Source organism: Coloeus monedula (assembly GCF_965178545.1).
Source record: "Coloeus monedula genome assembly, chromosome: 4".
In the NCBI taxonomy this organism is placed as follows: Eukaryota; Metazoa; Chordata; class Aves; order Passeriformes; family Corvidae; genus Coloeus; species Coloeus monedula.
In genome coordinates, this window is record NC_138784.1 from 54,270,116 (window position 1) to 54,283,283 (window position 13,168).

A 13,168-nucleotide genomic window follows, 5' to 3' on the forward strand; every position below is an offset into this window, starting at 1 on the left:
TCCTATTTTCCATTTTAAAAATTCTTAAGATCATTTAAATATCACAAGAGGAGCTGTAATAGAAGAATTCCATCATTTTTTTCTGAATTGCTACTCTAATCTTTATTACCCTTTATTACCTGACATACAGTATCTTTGACCACACTAAAACATCATTAGTGTATTAAAATTGGTATGTTATGTATTGTCTAAAATATTAAAATATTTTATAGTCCTGTTGATAAGACTGTAAAGATTTTTTTTAGGCTCAAAATCAATATAATCCACGTATTATTAACACTGAATGTCTTTGCTACTCCGTCTATGGTTTTTTTAGACTAAGATTATACTAATAATCTTCCAGCCCTTTAACATTTCACCATTTTTCTAAGATTTCTTAGATAACCATAACTGACTGAGCTTCTACGCCAAATTCTTTAGAACAGATGGATCGCTTTAATGTTTATGTTTCCTACCTTTCTTTGTTAGAACTTTATCTTTTATTCCATTCCCTGTATCATTCCCCTTTCATAATCAAATAGAAATGTTCTTTTAAATGTTTCTGGTTTTTAAATAATGATTTCTGCAGCTCTAGCAACAGGCTCATGCTGTAAGCCTGAGACTGTCCTTTTTCCTACTGTGTTTAGAAAAAGTAATGCAACACTGTGCCATCTATAAAGGTTCTCTGTTTCTTTAGACTTACTTATCAGTATTGTAAATTTTATGATTAACACAATGAAATTACAAAATTTATTTTCCCCTATTCTATTATTTTTTTAAAAATCTGTGTTTTTATGCATCCAGATTAAGCTTTCTGAAGCACCTAATTGTAGGTCTCCGTAAATTTTCTAGACATACAGATACTTCTTCTAAACTCAGTGATATTTACTGAAAGCTATAGCAGAGATCTTTTCAGATCACCTGTATTAAATTTAAAAGAATATACCAACAATGCTAAGATACAGCTCAAGAAGAAACAGCACTATATGTTCTGTAATTTCCAGAAGCTTAGCACTATAAAACTTAGTTTCAGTTGGATGATTTTCAGCCAGCCACCTTCTGTTTGTTGTATAAATGCAGAAATACTGTACACTTTACAGTTTGCAATATATTTCTTAGGGACAGTGCTCTAAAATTGACAAATAAAATAATATTATTAACTGAACATGAAGAATAACGTAGTAAGGGGGGAGGGAAATGTGCAAAAAGATTTCTTCTAGCAGAATTCTGAGTTTTGTTAATATTTGCCACAAATATGGAATAGAAAAAAACCCCAACTTGGTTTATTCACTTCCAAGGGTCTATTCACAACAGATACAGAAATTCTCCTTGCTATTTCCTAGATGTTGCCAAATTGCTGATTGCCAGATGCTGGGAAAGAAACACAAGTCATGATCTCTTTTAGAGTTGCCCTGATTCCTGTGACAGGACTCTGGTATAGATAAACCTTTGCAAGCCAGCATGACCCCTCCTGTGTTAATTTTCAAATCTCTCCCAATTTTTAAGTGGTCATTTCCACTATACCTTTTAACGCAGGCTTCTATCATGTCAGTGGCCATGAGTTTAAGTCTCTGCTCTAAATGGTGGGCAAATTCTGGTTCTGGCCAGTGAAGATCAAAAACAAACATCTGCAGAGCATCCAGTTTCCAGAAAAGATCTTCTGATGTAGCTGATCCATTGCTATAAGAAACAACAAAAAAAAAAGCCCCCCAGAAACAGAAGATAAATGTGTGGATGTCTGACCCAGTTGCCACATAATTAAGGTAATAAGATTTCCTTATCACACATCCTTCACCTCCCTGTTTCTTTTAGCACAGTTGCTCTTATTTCAAAAATGGAAAATGGTAATGGGAAACTTAAAATAATTCCCCTTAGGGTGAAAAAAGGAAAGTATTTCTCGTTTATTAACTGAGAAATATGGCAGGCTAGAGAGGTAGATGGGATGTTAGGGAGCATGGAAAATGAAGTAGCTCAAGTTTCAGATCAAGATAGGAAAAATACAGGGTACAGGAATAGTAAGGATCTTTTCAACATACTGAAGACTTTGTGCATGTATTTTCTTGCCTTCATAACTCTGGTAGATAAGTCTACCAAATAAATGAGGATGCTAGTAGTAATATTGTAAAAGAGACAACCAGACAAATAGTCCCTTGATAAATGCTCATGAATTCTAACTGAGGGGATAGCATCAGATCTGGGTGGAAAAAAAAGGAGAAGAGAAACTCCTTAAAGAAACTTGTGTACAAACAAAACCAGGGGATTAATATGGCTCTCTGCCATCTCAGATCATCCATAATGTTTCAAAGTGATTCTTCAATTGATTGCTAAATTTAAATACATTTGTTTGTGATAAAATACAACTTAAAGCTAAACTTGGCAGTAAGTTCATTAACACTTCCACTGTCAATGCAGATTCATTACATTTATTATTTATTACATTAATTACATACACAACGTGTTGTACTTCAATGCCTGAATTACTGTTTAAGGTCAATGCATACTACGCAACACTGAATTTCAGGATGTGAGTGACACAACCAACCAAAAATCAGCCTGACAGTCCCAATTCAGATCCAAACAGTTTAAATACATCACTACTATCATTTTGTTTCTTCTGCCTCATGACAAAAGAACACAATTATCAAAGTGTTACGTGAACCCCAGCTCTCATGGAAGGAATCAGTGAGCACTCTATGTGCTCAGGACAGAGCAGGGTCAGATTCAAAACCAAAGGAAGCAACCAGAAAGGACCTCTAATATCTGACCAGCTAATGCACCCCTCAAACAGCAGCACCACCACTGGCTCACGCTGGGTTAGCTGAGGCAGTGGGCAGTGAGGTGAATTAAAGCACAGCTCATGTCCAGGGCTCTGAAGCGGCAGCAGGGATGCAGCAGGAGCACTGCTTCAGTCTCATACCTGCACCCACCACCTTCCAGACACACCCACGTGCCCCTTGCTCCACTGCCTTAATGCTACCAGAGCCACTTTCATACATCACTAATTTTAATTAAGGAGTAGAAAGAAAAACAACCAAAACTTCTGGAAAATTTATAATCCTGTTAGACTGGTTTTTAAGTTATGTGACAAGCAAATATTGAAGATATCATTGCATCTGCTGTGTACACTGGCAGTGTGTGAAGCTGTAGATGCTTTGTTATAGACCTTATCTGATTCAAAAGTGACTAAATTGATTTTTGAGATGATTGGGGTAAAAGAATGAGACAAATCATATGGGTAAGAAATGGGACAATCTCAGTTATTTATATAACTGTTGATAGAAACACATATTTTCTAGAAAAGAAACCAAACTTTCTCAAAAAACAAAACTAACCATTTCCATTATCAGATTATACAATTTAACCTTTTTTTATTCTCCCATAGTTGTCTCTTTTTCATCTGATGGAATTCCAAAGGAAATTCTTTAGGATTCAGGAAGACTAATGTATTCATAATAACATAAATGCATTCTTATACACATTTACTACTTTGTTTACTACTAAATTGTAGTAGCCACTTAATTTTGTTTAATTAGACTACCAAATAAAGTTTTGCAATTATAATAAATGTTATAACAGGCACAGGTTCATGGAAGAATTAATTCAGTGAGAAACACTAATTAATTTGTTCTCTTTTAATATAATTTTGAGCTTTCATTCTTAAATCTTTTATTCAGCATTGTCCAATGACACTTGAATTTGATTAACATATTATATTAATAAGACAAGGAAAGAAAATAAAGTGCTACAACAGAAATTGTTTGTTTCCGGTTCACACATTCAAACACAAATGTCTAATTTATTTGCTAAATGCTGCAAAAGAAGAGCTAAACTCAGATTTTACCTCCTCCTGGCACAAGAGTAATTCCTACATTCAAATCAAGCCTGAATCTATATCCATAACTTCAGAACCATTTTTTTTTTTTTGTGAAGGGACATGACACATTCTTGGCTATTGAAAAGTTTTTATTTTCATGTGTATGGTAAAGCTACTTCAGTCTAAAGAAGGGAATAAACTGCTCTACCAGGAAACTGAAGTGACACTCTTTGTTTAAAAACTGTAATAGTTTCCATAGTTTTAAAATTAAGCACAAACTCTACTTCTTTGCTGGCCAAAATTTAACCTTTCAGATGCTGTCTAGTTGTCCATTCTTATTAATCGGGTTATGGCAGTAAGAGAAGGTTACCAGTGATTAAAAGAGGCAAATATTATGCACATCCTGTTAAATTCCCATTTTTTCTAATGGGAATTTAACTTTGCATTTGGTCGCACTTTGACTGGGAGAGTGGCCCAGGTATTTCCAGAGGTCACTTTTAAATTATTTTATGGCTTTATGCCTTGCATCACACTGAACACAGCAAAAAAAATCCAAGACAATGTTTCTCCAAGAACCTGCAGCATATCAAATTTAGGAGTTGCATGCAGCCTCCTAGGCATGCAGCCTTAATTCACTTCTTATACATTGACAGCTGAAAGAGGCAGCTTCTCACTGGGCTTGCCAGGCACCTAAGAAGTAGCAATTATTCAAACAGTCCACTAATAAAGTACACTGGTTGTAAGATATACCCACACATCATTCCTGAATAGATGCAGAATAAATAATTTCTTGCCTACATATGAAACTCCATAGGGTGGCTTGGGATATGAAAATATAAACATTAAATATCTAAGAATATTATCAATCAACCAAAAGATTCAAAAGCAGCTGGCTTCATTTCTTCTATAATTTACCAAGGGCAGTGATGGTCATTTTACAAATTACTGCAATTATTATTTTTTTAAAGTTACTACTGAGATACTAACCACTAGCGTTTTGTGAGGACCACTTACAAAACACAGCACAAGCTCTACATCCCTTGTGAGCCCCCAGCTTGTGAACTCCAGCTTTACATTCTTTATGCTGCTTCAAGATATATATGTTCAGGGCTCAGAAGGTTAATTGAGAATTTCTTCAACAGAACAGGATTTTCAATAATTCCAGCATCAGTTGCACTCAGCCCCATCTCTACTTTTCGCCAGCAGATGAGGGGGAAGGATGGAACAGAACTTTTTCAAGTATCAGTTAGTGTAAATTCCCTCAAAGATATTGGGAAAAGAGCTACCCCATGACTTCTCTTAGCTCAGGAGTGAGGCAACCTAAGGATCAAGCAACAAAAACCAAGTTCCTTGAGTCTTTGTTCTTACTGCATAGTAAGAAGGAAAGAAACACTTGGAAATGTTTGGAAGGAAAGAAATTTGCCCCACAATACACATTCGTCTTCCAGAATGCTCAATAGGACCAAGCTATATTCAAAACTCCTTATTCCATTGAAAGCATACCAGTCAGATTTCACTATGCCATCAGTTTTATGGCTATACTTTTAAATATCCATCCTTAAAAATGCAGGCCATGGTCTCCAACCACTTTACTGGAGGTAAGCTCTATGACAGGAATGTATGTGGCACTGCAGACACAACCCCTCAGAACACAGATGAAACATGGCCTCCTGACTCATTCAGCACTCACAAACACACAGAGAGCTCAGAAACATTCACACCAGCTCCCTTTATATCACTACTGGAGCACTGTGACTATTCCAGCCTTGTCTCTCTCATCACTCATTATAGCTGAGCCATAGCAGGAACAACATAAATGACACATTTCCTTTGATGTTGCCTCTTCTGGGTGGAAGACAAGACAGGACTATTCTGCTGTAAAAATATATCTTATTCCAGGTTTCCCCAGCCTCAAGTCTTCCTGAAGTTGATGTTTTAGACTGGCACCAGATAGCAACAGACAACCTCAGGTCTGTATCTACAATATCTCTGGTCAGTGACACTATGTCATGTCTGCACTGAAAAGAACAATCTATAAATTAAACCATAAACAATTAAAATCACCCACAAATCTAACTTAAAATGATATTTAAAATACGAAGAGCAATTTAAGATAGTATATTTGAATTAATGAATAAGTAAGGAAAAACTATTTGTGGCTGATTGAAAGCTATTACAGAATATTCAAACATTTTTGCTCGTTAAGATTATTTTCAGCCAAATGGAAGAGTAATTCACAGTGCTCTGCATGTCTAGCCAATGTGTCCTCTGAGTTGTCTTCTCCAGGGACCAATCAAGAAAAACAGACTATTCCTCATAACAATTTTCCCTTTTCATATCTCACTTTCCAATGCCCAAAAAGAACTGGAAAAAAGGCAATGATCTTTCTAAATGCTGTTATAAGTAGCTTATATTTACTGCTTCAACATATATGATGGAGGAAAAAAGAAACAATTAATTAAAAAATATAAACAATTGTTCCTAGTAATGTTCAAGAGAATTGTAGCAAATTTAAAGTGAAAATGGGAAAAATCTATTTTCATCAATAAAGCACAAGAAGGGATGCCCAACTGTGAATATATTTTCACTTCTTTCTCTTCAGCAAAAGTTCTTAGGTAGGTACATAACACCTCTATTGAATATGAAGGTTCTTAAACATGAACTTGAGAGCATGGACACAAACCTTAGTGAAGTTTGGAGAATATTAAATCTCTTTGTATTACAGATCAAAGAGACACATGACTTCAGCAAACCTTTAACGCAGTTGGCTCACAGACTGCTCATTCTCATTCTTTTTGACTCCAGATTCTTCATTGTGTAATTCAGATTGATAATGATTAATTGGCCAAAATCATCACTTTCAAAGAGAAAGAGGAAAGTCCCACAGAACTCTGTGATAGACCTTGTCATCTTCTTGCCAAATCATCAGTTTTGTGGCCAGGAGGAGGGAGCACAGTGAAATGGGAAAGAAAGACTTGGGGGAGTCAGTGAAAAGAAGGAGTCTACCTGGGCTCCTGAATTTAGATGCCTCTGCTGACTATATGAGTAACTCACTGTACCCCTCCAGGCCATCTAAGCTGGGGTGTGCATCACACTGAAAGGGAAAACTGCCAGGAAACTCTAGGTTTTGCTTAGCTGGTATTGGGCTACTCCCTGTTGAAGAACTTAACTAGTAAGTGTGTTCTCCCTGAAAAAGATGGGATGGGAGAAGAGGGAGAAAATAAAACCCTCCTCCTTTCTTTCACATAATAGTGAAAGTAAATCACTTCCTCTGCCAGGAACTGAGCCACTGTTACCGGCAGGAAAAAGGAAATTCCTTAGCATGAGAGGAGGAACAAGTGGCTTGAAGTGGCTCTGCCTTTTTTTTTTTACCCAAATACATGACTATTCTAAAAATTGACTTGGCTCTTCCACAGAATGCAGAAAGGCTGATTCTTAAAATAGTGCCTGAACACTGGAGTGTTACAAAGCTAACTTAACGCTACCTGCAATCGAGACTGTAAATTCATACACATTTTATAAAATATAACCTCAAAGCTCTATGTTTTGGGGAAAGAACATGAAGAGGTGCCTCCACCAGAGCCAGCACCACGGCAGACCTCTTCTTGAATGCTGTGAGGGGTGGCTGAAAGGGCATGATGGCCTTACAAAGGTCACAGCTGCAGTGAAGACACTGCTCATCCCCACTTCTCTTGAAAAGCAGCAGAATGACAGCTACTTCTGGCAAGTGTTTACAGCATGTCAACCTCACTGCTCACCAAATTCTAGGAAAACCTCCCTGCTTAGTTTAGGATTTTATGCATAGTCTCATACATACCATGAAACTAAATACAAGAACGTGTGCAAGGGGGATGAGCCCATGGCTGAATTTCACTATACTTGTACGTGTTTTGACAACACAGTCTAGGAATATATTGCTTCACCAAACCCTTCATTTTGGAAAGATCTACTACTATAATCCTCCAACCAGAATCTGTATTAATTATAAATTCAATATTCAAAATACATGAATTTTCCTCTACACAAGTTATTTTTACTGGATGAGGCTGCTAGAAATCAGACTGAAAGAAGAGCACTTCCAAGATTAGCAAATCTTAACTCTGAAAGCTATTCTTTAAAAAAAGTGACCTTTGAAAAGCTGGGGATAACAGAAAGGAATTTGAGTTGCAGAAAGCCAATTAGTTTGTGTTCAAAGCTGAAATGACTTACAGAAGCACATCAGAAGAAACCTAGCATTACTAAAGTAAACACAAAAGGTACCAAAGCCAAGGATTAAGAGGAATTCTGTCACTTTTTAGGGGAATTAACAGCAGAACAACAATCATAGTACTCCCTTTTTACAAGGAGTCACACGGAAAAGACAAGAGATAATGGGTTCGAGTTACTTTTGGGGAGTTCCTGATTAGAAAGAATAGGAAATTTTTCACAATGAGGACAATCAGCCATTGGAATCATTTCCCCCAGAAGAAATGGTGGATTCCCAACACTGGACATTTTAAAAATTTGTCTGGACAGGGTGCTGGGCCATCCTAGACCACGCTTTTGCCAGGAAGAGTTGGATGAGATGATCCTTGAGGTCCCTTTTAACATGGTATTCTACAATTGTATGAACTCTTGCAGAAATAGACGTAATGCTATTTAGGAGTCTGTCATAAAACTTGGAAAGACAACACTTGTCTTGAAATAATATTATCAACCTATGTGTTTTGAATGTGTGTTTTTTGAAATCTTTCTCATTCATGCTTTCCAATATAACTTTTGCTAAAATAAGGTTCTTCTTGAGCCTTTCCCTAACATATATTAATGTGTCCTCACACAGGAATCTGACCTGTAACTATGGGAATCTTTCCACAGAGCAGGGTACATATACTCTATATTTCTTTTTAAGAAAAGAGCACTGAAATATTGGGCAAAAATCAGAAATAAATATTTTTTTTTCTCAAGCAGACAAAGAAATGGATGTACTTCTATTCTTGTACTTATTAACATGTTACCATTTTCCTGTAACATGGATACTTAATCTAATGACAATATTTGCAATCAATGATTTTCAGAACCAATACAAAATGAGTTAATCAAACCCATGCAAAAATATAATGGGCTGCCTTATTTTACAAAACCACAATGTAAAATCAATTATCCTAAAGGTTCCCCACTGCTTATTAATTCAGAAGAGTCATTAGGTTGTTTAGAGTAGTAAACATCATTCCTGCTATGACAGACCTTTGCCAAGTTGATTTTCTACATTATCAGGTTTAAGACTGCTACATTTTAATGCACTAGAAAGCGCAACTCACTAACAGTCCATGCTTGGCTCACTCCCAAGAAACAACAGTTTCCAACTAAGAGATGATAAACACCATGCAATCCAAATACAGCTGCACAGAACACTAGCAAGGCCATGCAGAGCTGACATACAGTCAGAAAGTTATTGAAGAATACACACGTGGAGTCATACAAAGAAGTCATCCAGGTTGGTGTAGTAAAGCTAGGTATTTGTGGAAGATTAAGAGGCAAACTTGGAACTTTTGGAAGAGCTACATTAGGAAGACTGTTGGTGATGCTCCTGTGAAGAAATAAACAATGTAGGAATACAATAAAAAATAGAATATTTAGAGGACAACAGGGGAGAACCCCTTATTAGACAGAAAGCTATAGGCAGGTGCTTTGTTCAGATTTTGCAAAAAGGACTTACTTGACAGGTTGCCATGACTCTTGCTCAAGACCTCTGTGAATGGACTGAGCAATTGATGATTCCATGAGATCAATGTAGCGGACGACCATGGGAACAAAAATTTCTTGCAAGTGCTTGTGAAACTTTCCATTGCACAAAAGTGCTTTAAAAAAACAAAAAGACAAATAAAAATGTCAGACCTTTTGTTATAGGAAGAAGTATATCTTAAAATATTTTAGTACACAAAAGCATTATAAGAAAAAAATCCAGCTTGTGTAGGATATACAGTTCCGAAAAGATACATGAAGTGTTCCATCAGGACAGTGCAGTACATTTCAAACTGTCAGTGTAATGAAAACTAGGTACTTACTGAAGTTCTTTACCGAACCAGAACCTTTTTGCATCTTCTTAAAATTAACAATATGCTTTGCTGAATCTAAGCGTTAGCAATTTATTTTCATCACTTCTATACCAAGACAGGACAAAAAATACCCAAAGCAAAAAAACCCTAACCTATTTGAATGTCATTCATAAGCAGTAGAATATTACCTACTTCACAGATGGGACTTACTACATGAAAAACTGTATACACATGCAAACTGAACATGCTCAAAACATGAAAATTAGTTTGCCACCACCACTGCTTGTCCCTGTATTCCCTTAAGTCTCCTCTCAGCAAATGCTAACTCTTAGCACACTAATATCTGGTCCCACCAAGGGAATATATGTTTCATGTTTCCAATGTGTCTGTGTTCACCCATTAATCTAGCACTGTTGCTAGGACCTATAAGAATACTCCCATGTGCATATGGAAATCATAGAACCTCAGCCACAGAGAGAAATGTTCATGACCTTGGCAACCCTTGTTTTGTCTCGTCCGTATTCTGTTGTTTTAAATTCTTTTGTGGGTTTCTCCTCCCACCAATTCTGGCATACAGGCTTCTTGTATGACTGGATGAGCACCAAAATTACATCCTGAGGAGGCTTCCTCCTCTTTCTAAGAAGAACAGCCTGGGTCACAGGGCTCACTCTGGACAACATCCTTTAAAATTACAATCCCTTTTGTTCTACTACCAATGCCACTCCATGTCTAACATGTCAAAACAGTTTCTATAACTTCCAAAAAACTGTTTTGCCTTCCATTCCTGAATGATGTTCAGCCCAAACTGAACCTAGGGGAGAGGATGACTTTGGGGAAAACATGCCATCAAGCTTCAGTGCCCTATTTCTACTTGTATTGCAAGAAGTGCCCTTGTTGCTGTATGTCTGGACACTATGTTACTTCTTTTTCTTGAATACAATGACCTGGAAGCAAAAATTATTTTCTTGAAAACACCCTTGTAGAGTAATTGCAAATTTTGTATCAATCACCTTTACCTAAGGAAACAATATTATGTGATCAACTCTCTCTGCTTTGTGTAACTGCCTTTCTTGCTAAGAATTTTGAAACTTTCAGCTAATTTCAACCACTTTGGAGACAGTGGTAGAGATATCAGATATCAGATATATGAAGTTTATATAAAAACAGGCAGCTAGGTAGCAGGCAGAGATTATTAGGGTTTCCACTGAGAAAAAGGCAGAGGTGTAGGATCATCTCTTTATTAAACACTTGAGAATCCACCCTTGAGAGCACCTGTGAGTCCGTTACAAACATGATCCATTATTTACACTGCTCCTCAAAATAATTGTTAACTAGTTAGTTCTGGCTTATTATTTATATATCAGGAATTCAAAACAGTGCAATTTTTCTCTATTTATTATTATCTTCTACATCTGAAAACTACAGCACCTTTTACCAGCAACAAAGGACTGAGGAGTATTTGGATATTAGTACAAAAGTTGCACAGTAAACAGCTGATGAGCATTGCCTCTGAGAAACAAAAGGTTGCTGGCATCCATTTGCTTATTAGGCTGAGTTTTCAAGGCAACTTTGAGCCGAAAAATAACAACAAGAATACAACTGTGCCAATTAAATCAATCTTGCTGCTTTATAGTGAACCAATGAAGGACTGTAACTAATCAGGCAATCACAGTTACTTGAAGGGATAAGCTTGTAGTTTAGTATTTTCTGAGCACACCACAGAAATGCTCTGCTGCAAGCCCTGCTCTGGCAATTACAGTAATGAAGCCTCATGGGCAGGAGGCTGACTCTTGTTATTTTGAAGTCAGCATGAAATTTTAAGAAGTTACAGGCAAAAAGGTGTTCAACTTAAAAAGCTGAATCATTTTCCTAACATCATGACACCAGTCTTTACAGGGAAGCGAAATTTTCTAAAATTATGCCAAGACTTACTGCTATTTCACCTCCACAGAAATCCCTCTGTGTATGTGGGTACCCTCACAAGAGAACCGTCTTGGATCAACAACTCTGTGAGCATTCTGTTTTCCCAGGGTTCAGGACATGGCAGCTCTGATTTACCCATCTGGAGATCTCCATCAAGGATTAATTCAGGGCAGAGAAAGAACTCAGAGCACGGGGATAAGTGATATAGCTGAGTATCATCATCAGACTCATGGTACTCTACCCTCTGATTAAAATTGATCTTGCCAAAAGGTACCACCTGTGCATCAAAGCAGATGGGAAACAAGAGATCCTTCAGGAAAATGCCGTACTTCAAATCCCTCAACTACCACTTGTCTTCAAAGACTTGTAGCTTAATTCTCCATTGTCTTTTCAATATAGACACCCCACACCCTCTTCATATGAGCCATCTCATATTCACATAAGCAACAATAAAATGAAAGCCTATGCCAGAGCTTAGGCTATGCTTAGGTAATGCACAGGGAATGTTAAAGGAAAACACGTTACAGGAACAGAAACAGAACCCCAAAGCAGATATTCTTGAAATATTGAAGTTGAAGAAAAAAACTATTATTTTTTTTCCATATTAGGAAATAAATTAGCTGAAAGATATTAAAATATGACAAGAACATATTAGAGATGAAAACTAAAGTCTAGGTATCCAGTATTGGAATGAGGTTTCATCTCTAACAGTAGGAAACAAATCTACTGTGCCTGTGTACAACAGAAGCTGTGAAGCTTCTATTCCTTTTACTTAAACAGGCACATCTTAGGAGTTGTCCTGGAGTGAGCATGTTATGCTGTGCTCAAGATCTTCTGCAGAATCAAAGGCAAGGAGGAATGATACAGATTAACATGAGTGTCTTTTTCCCTGACAAAATTAGCACTCTGTCAGACTGTCTGTAATTATCCTGCTTTTCATAGGATTCTCTGGAAAACATCACTTGAATTTTCTGGCATATTTTAAATCCAAAATAAGAAAGAGTGAAGTTCAAGAAGGAAATATCCTTGAGGGTCCAGATTATATTTGTAGCAATTAAAACTTAACCAATGACACGTGAAAAGAAAGTTTATATTCCCATTCATTTGCTGTTTATATTACATTCTGCCCCCACAGAGAATTTCTTAATCAGCTGGTTAAATTGCAGTGAAAATTGCAAGTGTCCCAATTTATACAGAAATTATCTTGTACTTTTACACATAAGGCACATTTTAAAAGTGAATTTTAGAGGTTTACTTTGTGACAGCAAGGTTAAAATTTATTTAATCTTTAAAAGATAGAGTGACATAAACAGGTTATTGCACAGTTTACCTTTGTGTAGAAGTCCCATTAGGAAAAAAAGATTATTGGATATTCTGGTAAGGAATAATGCAGCTTGACTTAACTCTCAGTATCAGT

At 36.6% G+C, this 13,168-nt stretch overlaps 1 protein-coding gene across 3 annotated transcripts in view; it reads right to left on the reverse strand.

The window, feature by feature from the left end:
* The window catches only part of CADPS2 (calcium dependent secretion activator 2), a gene marked incomplete at its 5' end in the record, with an annotated part of 291,727 nt that overhangs the window by 39,898 nt on the left and 238,661 nt on the right, over positions 1 to 13,168 (reverse strand). For 2 of the 3 annotated variants that reach the window (XM_082279935.1, XM_082279934.1), the window contains 2 exons: positions 1,504 to 1,659; positions 9,489 to 9,630. In XM_082279935.1, coding sequence (XP_082136061.1) covers positions 1,504 to 1,659; positions 9,489 to 9,630 — 298 coding nt within the window. Of the gene's footprint in view, positions 1 to 1,503; positions 1,660 to 9,239; positions 9,360 to 9,488; positions 9,631 to 13,168 lie in introns of all 3 variants that reach the window. The other variant, XM_082279933.1, reaches the window with a different exon arrangement.